Below are 13,767 nucleotides of genomic sequence, written 5' to 3'. Positions count from 1 at the left end.
TCTAATGTGTAGTGAATTTTAAATTAGGATGAAGGTAGAGAGAAAGGCAGCTTCTTAATTAAAGTAATTTTCACAGATAAAAATAGAACTGACCCCTTTATGCAAATCTAAAAAGCTGTATTTTCTTTAGAAAACTGCATAGACTAAAATTCCTGCTTTGAAGTTTGTTACTCTCAAAGCTTCATACACTATCATTTTCCTCCTTTTTAAACAGTACCTGTACATCTGTTTACTTGCCATGCAAATTCAAAAAGCACTCTCATTGCAGGAGACCTAGTGAGTGCAGGTGTTGAGAAGAGCCATTAGGACAGGAAGGGTTATAAAGAATGCTCCATTAATGTGTCTGATTAATTGCTATTGAGATGTGGGAGGAATATACTGTTCTGCTGACAGAGGACTAAAATACTCCGCCTAGAATATAACCAAGCAATTGAAAGCCAGCTACTGTATTTATAGGACAATACTAACTGAAAGGGTTAGACTCCATGGTACGTGTGAATGAGTTAGAAGGATTTACAGGATTGTAACAGAACTGCACCAATGTTTAACTGATATTCTATCGCAATTCTAATGCTTTGCATGAGTCTGTCACAGGTTGTTAGCAAACACAAATGTATGCACACGGGTCAGATTTTGTGACACTATCTTTTTATAAAAGAAAATGTTTTTAGTGCCATATCAAATGCATAAGTGCATTGTTCTAAACCTACCCAACAGGGTCACTAGACAGATTTCTGTACTTCTCAGATATAAAAGTAACTTGTTCAAATGGAGCCTCTGCTACAATTAAGTTTTGTATGACCGTAGCCCCTCGAGGACCTAGTCATAGACAGGTCCTCATTGTGCTAGGTGCTGTACAAACGGTGATGATGTTGTTACCATTCCACAGTATTTGGTGTTCTCAATTCATTTGCCAGTGTCCATTACATAAAAAACAGTATCACCACTGGCATCAAGCATAACTAGTTTGACCCATTCATTTAGGGCAGAAAATAAACTAAAACTACCCTCCTTCACTCCAGAAAAGACTGTGTAACACACAAGTGAAGAGTGTGCTCTCTCGCCCCACACTCTACTCTCCCCCCCCACTCCAGGCAGATTGTAGTAGCAATTTCTCTCTCTCTCTCCCACCCCCTAGAGAGTCTGGCTGTCTCCCACATCTGGTGCCTCAATAAATCACATAGTGATATGTAATGAGCACAATGGTCGGAAACCAGGAGAAGTCCTAAACAGAGGTGCTGTAGCAGGAAGAATTTGGTAGGAACTGAACTTCTTTGGTGTTGGTCACCAGGGGGTCAAAATCCAGGCCCCTTCAGTAAAGAAACAGGTTGTAACCATCATTGAAACCCTTTTCTTGATAAAAGAAAGCTCAAGGATGAACTGGACATAGAGAACGAAATCCTGGACCCTTCCTTCTAGAAGTAAGAGGGTCAAAGCTGATGCACATTACTGACAGTGAGCATTGTAAGTAGCCACTGACAATGTTCTGTGTATGAAGAAAGGACTTATATTCCAGTGCTGTTGGCCAATCACCTTCAGTTAGCAGTAAATTCACTTTTAACATTATTAAAAAGAAAAACTGACGACAAAAATGTGTGACTTTCTTCCACACTGAACGAATTATATAAATTTATATTTAATCCAGAAGATGGCTCCTGGATGTTTTATTACATAAAGCAGTTAAGTCTTTTCCCATTTATCATGTACGCTGATTAAAAGCAATGTATGTTACAAAGTAATTGCTAATTTCCAACAGAATTTGTTTCTTAGTTTTGCTATCTTGTAAGACTAATTAAGAAACTGGTACAATTTAACAATTTAGAATTAGCGTAATCACCTTTTTCTAAAACCGAATTTTACAAATTTAAATTTAAACCTGAAATGTACTTGAAGTTCTAAATATAGCTAGAAGAATAATCTTATCAGAACCTTTTCAGACACAATATAATCCCCTGCATTTTCACACGGCAAAAGCTCACACCAGCACCAGAGGAGTGAGTTTTGAGAACCTGCGTAGTTTTTCATGGAATCTAGATGGTGCTTTTCCTGATTGCTTTTTTCCCCTCAAAGGACTTTTTTGGGGGGAGTATATGTGGGGGTGGACGTGGGGGGCAGAAAAATCAGATTTTAAAAAGCTGCATCTAACACCATCAAAGATATTCAAACAAATTTAGAGGACTAAAACTCATCTGGTTCTACAGTGTCTAGACTGGTTTAGAAAGAAATTCGAAATTCCTTCACAAGTTTGGTGATAGCTTGTGTTTTGAACACTTGTTTATACAGCATTTTAAAAAAACCTGAATTCCTGAAAGGATTCACATGGGTTGTTTTGGGACAATTCTTTGCTGCTACTGATTGAGCATCACTCAAATATCTAATTAGAACTATTTAAAATTTATACTGCTTGCTAATTTATGCAAAGGTATTATTTCCATAACATATTGGTGTGAAGTGTACTTGCAGCTTTACATGTGTTTATTTTCAAATATAGCGTCAGAGATCTTCATGGCCTCTTTTACAATATGAGTTAATACAACAGGTGTGAGTAGACTACTTTACAAAACCCATCTGTGGCAATGTGCAACCATATATTTAAGACACCGGTGAAAATTAGGGCAAAAACTAACTCAATTTGATTTAAGACCCCTGAAATGGAAGGTGCTACAAAAGTGCACAAGTATTTTTAGTACGCATGAAATTTGCTGATACAAAATATAAAGGCAGCTCCTAAGGCATTCAAATCAGAATATCAGAAAAGCTATCATTTACACCATACAGACAGCAGGTGGTGATGTGTCTATTTAGGTATTTATATGGCACACATTCATGTCAGAGCATAGGATCTGATGGCTATCAAGTCCCCCATATCCACGTCTTAGTTACCAGCATTAGTGTCTGTATCCATTCTGCATCAATGTCACAAGGACAACAGCTAGCACAGTACATTACACATACCTACAATATTTAACTTACTACATCACACTGAACATACAGCAACACATCAATAAATCTTCCTCGTCTGTTATTATGCAGTTGTTTGATGCAAAATATCAGACAGATTCTGCTGGGGTGCAGAAATTTTTCTCTAGAGGGTGGTGTGGTATTGCTATTTTTGGCATTTACTATTCTCAGTATTCACTACCTTCAACTAGACAGAAGTGGTACTGGCTTGTAGTTAAATATGTAAACATAAATTCAGTTCCTACAGAGGCTGTTAAATTGTATTTAGCTCCCGTCACTCCGTGTCCAACACTATCCCCTGAAAAGAAAAGTTCACGGATACAGAACCTCTCCCACAGCATAAAACTCATTCTAAGATCAGGTTTTTCTGTTTCTAACTTTCTATGTACCACTGCTCTCAAATTATGTTTTATAGTTAAGTACATACCAGTGAAGGATAGCAATTGTTACTATAAAAGTTTGGAGAAATGACAAACATGTATCATGACAGGTTTCAGAGTAGCAGCAGTGTTAGTCTGTATTCGCAAAAAGAAAAGGAGTACCGATGAAGTGAGCTGTAGCTCATGAAAGCTTATGCACAAATAACTTTGTTAGTCTCTAAGGTGCCACAAGTCCTCCTTTTCTTTTTATGTATTCATGAGGAACTTCTTATCTTCCTCATTCCTTAGAACTTAGATATGGATTCATGGAATTCCTTAAACAAATTATGGGTCTGATACTACAAAGAATTAAGCACATGTGCTTAACTTTGCTCATGTGCAAGCCATACCAGGGGTTAAACAAGAATTGAAGAGCCCATAAACCTTCTCTTGTATTATTCATAACCCCCCCCCCGCACCCACCCATCCCCCCCCTTTTTTTTTTACCCTAGAAATACTCTCATTTTTTCTATCATTTTTGAAATCGGTAATTTTGGTTTTAAAGCATTTGAGGAATGTCCTTGATCTTGTACAGGACTGTACACTTTAAATTTTTTAACAAAATTGATGCTAGACTGCCTGTTTTGCAGTATCTGAAATAGTAGTTTATTTTCAGCAGTTTGCTTACAGATACCTTCCTGAGATTCAATGTATGTACAAATCCAGAGCACCAGAAATGTTCTATCATTAACATCACTTTATAATCTCAAAGAGCTGTACAAGAACTAGTCAAGCCTCTTACCACTCTTGTTACTATCCCCATCATACAGATGGTATAAAGAGACAGATTAAGTGGTGTGTCCAAGGCCAGTATCAGCACTGAGATTAGACCTCAGGAGATATTTATATACATAAAATATCACACACTGGTGAAGCATCTTGGTGGAGTGGATTGTACATGGTTTGCACGCAAGAACTCCTGAGTTCTGATCCCAGTGCTCATATGAAGCCTGACTCATGCTTGTACAGCACTTGGAAACTGTGACACAAAGGGATATAAATGCTTAGAACTTAAAACTATTTTATTTTTTAAAAAGGTATGCATTTCTAATGCTGGGTATAGGTTTGCTCATAACTTCTTGTGATCCAGTGCATCTGTAAGCAAAACATAGAAAATAAACACTCCTGTTTCAGACACTGCAAATTAAGCAGTCTAGTATTCATTTAAAAAAAATGTACAGTATATTTATATTTATATTTTAGAAGACTAAGGGACATTCTCCTCAATTGTTTGCAAACCGAAACGGCTTATTTTAAAACTGATAGAGAAGACCCTGAGAGCATTTCAACAGTAAATATAAAAAATATCCCACAACAGTGTAGAGGCAGCTTGAATTGAACATGGTTAGGAGATAGGAACTCCTGAGTTGCAATTATGTAGCAGTGTATCCACAAAGCACTTATTTCTTTAGTATTATTATTATTGTGGTATGAGCGTGGCGCTTCACGTTAATATAAAGAAAGAACAAAGACACAAACATACATATATCAAATTTTTCAGTGATATAAAATATACATGCCATGTGTTATGTTCATTTTTACTATCTGTCGGTCAACTGATGGCGTGTTCTGTTTCCACAGAACTAGATATTACAGGTGGAAAAGACCTACTGATCTAACCTCCTGCCAATACAGAAGCGGCTCTGCAGCTTTCTGAACTATACGATTGATTTTAATCCAGGCCTCTCCTTACATCCTCCTTTAAAGCGACTATCATGATGCGGCCTGTCCTAAAATTGGAAGGTTTTTGCCCATGCCAGTCAGAGAAATATTTGTGAGGTTGCAGCCGCAAGTGCAATTTACAAATGAAAAACTGCTTTGTCTCAACAGCATTTTGACTAGCTGCAGTTTTGATCAGTGCTAATACAAGAGCCTAACTTGGGTAAATTCAGGATTGGCTGACAGGCAGAGGCAACATGTTAACAGTTCACTTTAATGAATACAGATGGGTGAGATGCTTACATAAATTATTTATAAAAGTACAGGTGACAAATAGGGAAGAATGGCAGGTGGTGTTTTTTAAACTTCTGATAACTTCTTGCATAAAAGTTACGTTAATTATTTTTAGTTTTCCCCATGAACTTCTTAGACACGTTTATCTTAATAAAACATGGAATTTCACAGAGATGAAGCTAATACTTTTATTGTACAGGATGTATACAAAATAATGGATTCCATTGTTCTGTGTCTGCCTTTTTTGTTGGTCTGTTAGTTGCCAAGATGGAAAGTTTGAGGGGGGAAAAATCCCACAGATGAAACACTAAATTTATAAACTCCGACTGAATGACAGTCTTGAAGAGGGTAAGAGCAGGCTCAGTAGATTGCACGCGCGTGTGTGCACGCACACACACACACGAATGAATTTTTATATATCTATATAAAATTCATTCGTGTGTGTGTGTGTGTGTGTGTGTGAATGAACGAAGTGCAATTCATACCTGTTTATGAGGACCCCTGAGTATGTGCGCCTTGGCGCCTTCACAAGCCGTCCTCATTGCTTCCAGTGACGGTGTTCCCAATAGATCTGTGATCAAATCCAACTGTAGGTACAGAATACACACATTAGAGATTAATTTCAGAGATATGCTTATCTTTGAATTCACACAAAGCTGGAACAATGGATTTGTAAAGTCTGATTCAGTCTGAAATAAACTGCCAAAGGTAAATTTTACTTTTAATAAACTACATAAGTGCAATCAGTTTTAAAAAGACACTAAAATAAAACTAGATTACAGGCAAAGGCAAACAAACCATTCACTACCATGTTTGGGAGTATTTAGTATAGGTTTATGGAAACGTTTTATTGTAATTTTGAAAAACTAGATTTGCTCTGTTATAATTTTTGAAAATACCATTTAAAATACGTTATGCATACTACAAACTGAACGTCTAGTCTTGTTTGAATGTCAACAGTACACCGAAAAGCACTGAGCCACAAAAGACAGGTAAAAACAGCCACATACAAATGCATGTAGACAGCAACATATTTTTCAGTGATAAAACAACTTATAATCAGAACTACTATGCCAACTATTATATATAGCCAAATTCCAGTGCCTTCAAGTGTGAGAAATTCTTATGTGAACAAGAGTGCTTAATCTGTTTAATATTACTTTAGAGCAAAGAATCAAAACATGAAAAACGTCTTTAGCAGAACCTGCTGTAGTTTTCTTTTTAGCCTAAATATCTACTGATGGACATTTAATCTATGTGTATTCAAATTTGTGTAGCCTTTTAAAATGAGATGTTCTTGAATTTAAATTATCCATTAGATAAAGAATGATTTCATCTCCTTTGTAGAACTGCCGATGTAAAGAAATGGTGTTAAATTACATGAGTGGTGAATTTGTTTGGGAGGCAAGAATAAATAAAAGTAAAAGGCCTGCCCAGGACCCAGGGAAGAGTAGTCTGGTTTTGGGTAGTGGGAAAGCAAGTCAACTGTAGGGCAGTTGTTGTTAGTATTATTGTAGCGTCAAGGAGCCCCAGTCATGGACCAGGACCCTATTGGGATAGGCACTGAACAAACACAGAACAAAAAGATATTCGCTACCCTATACACCTGAGAGAATGCCTTGTTTTGGGTTTGTCTTGTTTACATTTCTTTATTTGTGTATGTAATAAATACTTTATAGTATGATTTTTTTTTTACTCTTATTTCCCACAAGCGTGTGCATGTACATGCATATTTATGGTGGAAAAAAGACATTGCCATATGCCAGGTAAAACTTCTTAGAAAAAGTCAGGGGGCAGATTAGCACTCAAGTTCCAAATGTTCCTATATGACTATTATGAACTTGAGCTAATGGATTAACTGCAAAGCTTTCCCTGCAGAGTAAAGCCATTATCATTGTACAGGCTAATATGGATGACAACCCACTTTGACTGTCAGTACAAAATAGAAGAGTGTGATTATTGCTTACAGACCACCAAAGCATTTGTTGCTGTTAAAGCTGCCAGTCCTCCAAATATGAGATCATTTCCTACTCTCCAGCAGAGATCCCAATCTATAAAGGTGCCTGTTTGCACACTTAACACTTTTGCTTGGTGTTGAGGATATGTCTAGCCCCCACCCTCCCAACAAATTATCTTTAAGTATAGGTATTGAAGTAGTAAAACAAATAACCAGATGGGGGAAACGAGATAGCTTATGCGTTAGGGTTTTCTTCCTTTTGAAATTGGGAAAGTATATATTGTAAATTACCCAAACATAAGTGTAAATATGAAACCAGCAGTACCACTGTGGAATTAGCTGATCAGATCCTTAGCTGGTGTAAACTGATGTTAGCGGCTTCAATGGAGCAATGCCAATTTACATCAACTGAGAATCTGGCCCACGTCTATAGTTTCCCATATAGTTAACATTTAACTATAACTTTCCCCCCTTAACCATATTGAACAGCTCAGTGTCAGACTTCCATCTTTAAGTCACTGGGGTGCGTTCCTATAACATCCGTAGGTACACTGATGTTTCAGGGACCGATTTTAAATAAGTTGATCATCTCAGTATAGTTCCTACAGGACAGCTGTTCACACCACAGAAGTCACCACTACAGATGAAACCCCTGTTGATGTGTTCTCAAGATGAGGGTGATGTGAGACTAACACCCTCATCCTGAGAATTGCTTCTTCCAGAACAAGGTTGAGGAACATCAAAAGGGCATATGCATATAAGGCTTTGTTTGTTTTTTTGTTTGTTTAAAAATCTTATGTTTGACAATCTGAAGGTTTCAGTGTTGGGGGAGTATTCCGATCTACTGTTTAAATTCTTTTTAAAATCATTCATTAATTATACAACAGATCAAAATATTGTTTAAATTCATGTATTCTGAACTCTGCTAAAACAATCCTGAAGCAATTTGACCATTAATCATACTACTTGCCAAATTTATTTTTTTCTAAATTAAGTTGAAATGCAGCACCGTGTACACAGTACAAGCATGTAAATATCAACTGAAACCCCGTAAAGGTTTTTTTCTTTTTGCTAAATGGTAAAATCTGTTGGTCCCAGTGAGATCACATTCACTTTATTTCCACACAGACCAAACTGGAAAGTGTTTTGCCTATGTGTAAAGCAGGTAATACAAGAGCAGAGGTGTGAGGTGCAAATGCGATCGTTTCAAGGAATTCTGCAGTACAATACAGGGAAGACTTTTACAGTTAAATGTAGTTATACCTGCTGAATGGGACTTTGTGCCTGAAACAATATTCTTCGGCCAAGTAGTTCTGCAAAGATGCAGCCCACAGACCAAATATCAATAGCATTGCTGTAGTGACGGCTGCCCATCAGGATTTCCGGAGCCCGGTAATACTGAGTGACAACTTCCTGAGTCATGTGACGAGATTCATCTAATTCTTCCACCCTGGCCAATCCAAAATCACAAATCTAAATTGAGAAGGTAAATAAATAAAAAAAAATTACCAAAATACTTAGTGCATGTCACACAGATATGTCTTTAGTAACAAAGTATAAAATCCCAAACCAGCATTAATTGTTTTTAAAAGTCTGCATACTGCAATAACTGCATAAGCAAGCTCTATTTACTTATTTATTTAAATAAAGTGTTTGTTTTTGAGGAGGGCCAAGTATGTTGTTTAGTTGCATAAATATTTAAACACCTAAAATGTCTACAATTATTTAGATTTTCTTGACATGACAATATATTTTTCAGCTGGCATTACACTGTCAAGTTTAATATTAAAATCCCAATCCAGCATTTTGCCCTTAAAAGATCACTGACAACTTCCTGGGCTCAAAATGATTCATTCCAATACACATTTCCTTTTGTGATGGTGCTCCTTAAAGATGTCAGCAGTGAGATTTCGCCTTTCCTGTCACTACAGACTGCTGCTGTTCTTAATTTTTTTTATAGTTTCTTTTTACTAGGATAAAGGAAAAAGTAGCCAGACAAGATTTTCAAAATAAGGACCTAATTAAATTAAAAACAAATAAAGCTGGTTTAATTACAGTAGGACACATTTCCTCACCCTTAAAAGTATAAAAATAAATTAAGGGAGAAATCTCCAGCATTCATTGCCACCTTCACGGTGGCAATGTGTTACTGACAGTGTTGTAGCAACACTTAAACGTATTACAGGCTTTTCAAACCTGCTAAGCACACAGCAGTTCCTGCTGAAGTCAGTGGAAAAATTTTTCTGTTCGTATAGCTTTACTCTTGTTTTTCTGGGGGGGAGGTGTGGGGCTGTTTTTACTTATGAACACACTTAACTGGGGAAAGATTTTATTAAAGTACAAATCTCTTTGACCATGACCCCGATATATAATAAACTGTACAAATTTTAAATAAATTTAGATACCACCTTAAGAACACAGTTGCTGTTCACAAGTAGGTTCCCTGGTTTAATGTCTCGATGTAAAATCCCAGCTGAATGTAGATATTTCAGACCTGAAATATTAAACAAAGTTTCAGAGTAGCAGCCGTGTTAGTCTGTATTCGCAAAAAGAAAAGGAGGACTTGTGGCACCTTAGAGACTAACCAATTTATTAGAGCATAAGCTTTCACCAGCAGGAGAGTGAATTTGTGTGGGGGGGTGGAGGGTGAGAAAACCTGGATTTGTGCTGGAAATCACTTTAGATAAGCTATTACCAGCAGGACAGTGGGGTGGGAATAGGTATTGTTTCATATTCTCTGTGTATATATAAAGCCTGCTGCAGTTTCCACGATATGCATCTGAGGAAGTGAGCTGTAGCTCACGAAAGCTTATGCTCTAATAAATTGGTTAGTCTCTAAGGTGCCACAAGTCCTCATTAAACAAAGTAAATACATTCTCTACTATAACCTATGACCGAAGGCATATTTTCCTGAAAGGCATCATCAAAGACTTATGCATCTGCTTAACTTTACACACTGCTAGTAGTCCCATTAACTTTACCTCACTACTTTACTACTCAAGAATGAAGTTAAACATATAAATAAGTCTTTGCAGGATCCAGGTCATAGAGAGCAAATTATTTAAGCAGACATACTTTTCAACATATACTTTCTTCCTCTCTTTTGCTATAAAAGTACACATATTATTGTATAAAAATCATCATTATAAACAGTTCTTATAAATAAATATATCTACTTCAATTACATAATTTCTGAAGCACTAACGTTCAATTGAAGCATAACTAGATGTTTTTAAGAGGAGTGTTCAAGAGGAAGTAGGGTGAGGCTGTACAATATACAACATAGGTTTTGGTTCAATGTAATTATTTTACAGCTAACAGTTGCTGTAATGATTTTCTGTTCTCTATTACCTTGTAAACCGATGTGCAGATACACCAGCCATGGAATGTAAAATAAAGTCCCAAACTACAGTTTAGCCCAAGGCCCTTTACTGAGGGCTAACTTTATTACTACAAAAAATTTCAAAACAAAACAAAGCAACTCAGAGCATTTGGTCCCTGCCACTAGAGGCCTTTCAACTTTCATCAGGCTGGGAGGGGAGAAGGACACACCATTCACATTAGTTATCCCCCTCACAGCTGCTTCCCCTGTGCTTTTAGTCTCTGTGGTTGCAACTTCAGTCCATTTTAAACAAACAAACAAAAAATTCAGGAAGCACCTCACTAAAGCTCACCATGGAGTAAGCGTCCATGAAAGTAATTAGTCGGTGTGAAGTTCATTAGGTACTGGAATGTAGTGGACAAAATCTGGTCAACAGAAAAGTGACCAGATCCTCACTTAGGGATATGGGACAAAATGGGTAGTGCTGAGGTCAAAGGTCAAGTGACCAGGGCAGATGGAATAAAAAAAAATTATTCACAGAAGAGGATCCAACCGGCAGCATGACATTGTCATCTTGATGGAAATTAAAATTGATGTGTACTATCACTTACTCTGAAGCCAACTCATATCAGAGGCACAAACACAATATGTCCTTCAGAGGGATAAACCTCTCCTCTGGTTCAACAGGCTTGGCTGGGGGATAATACCGCCTTTGGATGTACTTTACACCTCCTTGTTCTGACATTGCTGAATATGACCCAATAACTATTTTTATCAAGAAAAAATGGCTTCTGTTTATTTTCAGCTGATTTTCATTGTGGAAAACAAATAAAACACATGGGAAGTGAGGCAGTTTAGCCTCATCAAAAGTCAGAAGTCCAACTCAGTAAACTGAATCTGTAATTTCCGAATCCACTGAAAGATCTAAATGTATAACCAGTATTATCATGAGATTATTTTTACTGAGCCAATTTTAGTGGCCACTTCTACAATAATTTCAGTTACTTTGTTTTACAATATAGCATCATATTTAGTTCTGGCTAAAATGTATTCACCAGATAGGATGGCCTCAGGTGTCTTCTCGGCAGCCTAATCCAAAAGGCCACTTTACTTCATAAGATCTATAGTTTAAAAAAAATCAGTGTTGCGCTTCATCTTTTCAGTAACCATTAGAGAAGTCATTCAGGTTAAAGAACAAGGATTGCCACCTTCATACATACAGTACCCTAAAAAAGCAGCAAGGCCAAGAGCTTCGTGTACACCTTTGCTATTCTTTCAAAGACAACATTAAGTAACAAAACAATGTGTTAAATATATTTTGTTCTACACATTACAAAGACTTGCCTCACTAGTTTCTGAACTTTTACTCCCAAGAGAAAATTACCAAGAAAGAATACACCACTTAGTTCAATATTGTTTCATCAGTTTTAAACAAAAAAGTTACCTCTTAAAATCTGGTAAAGAAAAACTTTGACATGATCCGAGCTGAGAGGTTGAGGAGAGACGATAATCTTATGGAGGTCACTCTGCATCAATTCAGTGACAACGTATCTTCAAGTTATTAGTTAAGGAAAGTACAGAAAGTGCAGCATATAATCCATTTGAAACAGTTACTCTTGCTCACAAGAATTTTAATTCTTATAGCTCAAAGCTGTAGAATAACAAAAGAATAAAGCTTCTTGACTGATATAATAGAGGTCAAATCTCCAGACCTCCACAAGAATTACTTGACAGTTTAGTTACAAGAGAAAACTTAATTACTGAACAAAGCCACATTTACACTTATGAATATACATTACAAAATTATTTGAAAGCCAAAACATGGCTCATGAAGGATAAGATGCCCAGTGTTAATTTAATTGTATTTTAAAACCTGTAATTTTGGGCTCAAAATTCTTATTAAATAATAAATTACATGCGATGCTGGTGGCATCACCTTAATCCTTAGTGGAAATTTATCCACATCACATAACCAGACCAGTTGATAGAGGTCAATACAGTTGGAAAATAGAGCCCAAGCATGGGTATTGTAGGTCAGTAGTGCATTGCTCTTATAGGAAGCTTGTACAGTATCTGCATGCATTGTGCCATCTCTACCTGTACTATCAATATTTCACTTCCACAAGCTCCAAATCTCCTCCCATGCACACACATACAAATCACTGGTTGTAAATCTCTTTCAAGCTCTAATTTAAAAAAATAGCACCTCTATGTGGAAGAAAAGGCAAAAGCCACCAACTGGTGTGCTGTCACACACAAAGCAACAGGTGTAGGAGCCTGCTGGTGATTGATAACAGTAGCTGAATATTCCAAGTGCTGTTATTCTTGCTGACATCAATGTAGAGATGTAAATTAAGAAGGGGGGCATGTCTGCTCAGACAGCACCAGCAATTGCAAAATACTATCTTTCACAAATGGAGAAATACAGCAGAGGGAACACAGAAACAACATTGTCAGGAAATTGATGAAGTTGTCAATTTCCTGAATGCGGGGTTATAGACAAAAAGGTAATTCTTAAAAAAAAAAACCAAAAAGGGTACCTTGGGTGCTGAAGATAGCTGCTCACCACATCAGACATATCTGCTTACTTTACTGACGCATTTTTGCTCATGTCAGCAACCAAGAGCCTACATAGCTGCTGAAAAGCAAGTTGTATTTTATTCTGCCTCCTGCATCAACAAAATTGCCAGCTAAGTACTGATTTGCATTCTTTATTGTTGATGAGCATCTGCAATGATGGACAGTCTGAAGTAGAGCCAGTATGTCTTGATTTTCAAGTAACAGGTTGAATTTCTAATGCTGACGGTTCAGAAAATCTTATTTTGATGTATAAACTGAGCAAGTTTGATAAAAGAATAAAGAAACATACTCTGTTGACATAGCTGCTTTTCAGGGGACAGCCACATTTGAAAAGAAAAGGGAAATTCTGGGATTTGCTGTACTAATATACAAGTAACTTAATGTACTCACTATTGCAGATGGTCAGTCAAATATTGTGGCCTTATTTTCAATACACTATTATTATTATTATTATTAATATTATAATAATGCCTAGAGCCCCCGCTTTAGTTAGATAGTAGTGGTGGGCATAGTACAAACACACAGTTAAGAGATATTCCTTGGCCCAAAGAGTATACAATCCAAGTCACCAAAAA

The 13,767-nt window shown here is 36.8% G+C and overlaps 1 protein-coding gene across 2 annotated transcripts in view; it reads right to left on the bottom strand.

Annotated features, from left to right (window-relative positions):
- Positions 1-13,767, bottom strand: part of NLK (nemo like kinase) — a 110,587-nt gene that overhangs the window by 14,645 nt on the left and 82,175 nt on the right. For both annotated transcript variants that reach the window (XM_084651087.1, XM_084651086.1), the window contains exons 4-7: positions 12,057-12,163; positions 9,699-9,784; positions 8,554-8,763; positions 5,819-5,920 (exon numbers count right to left, since the gene is read on the bottom strand). In XM_084651087.1, coding sequence (XP_084507213.1) covers positions 5,819-5,920; positions 8,554-8,763; positions 9,699-9,784; positions 12,057-12,163 — 505 coding nt within the window. The remainder of the gene's footprint in view (positions 1-5,818; positions 5,921-8,553; positions 8,764-9,698; positions 9,785-12,056; positions 12,164-13,767) is intronic.

The sequence above is a fragment of the Lepidochelys olivacea genome, assembly GCF_965140295.1.
Source record: "Lepidochelys olivacea isolate rLepOli2 genome assembly, chromosome: 17".
NCBI lineage: Eukaryota > Metazoa > Chordata > Testudines > Cheloniidae > Lepidochelys > Lepidochelys olivacea.
Note: the sequence above shows the minus strand (reverse complement) of the source record. Positions and strands in the feature narration are given on the sequence as shown.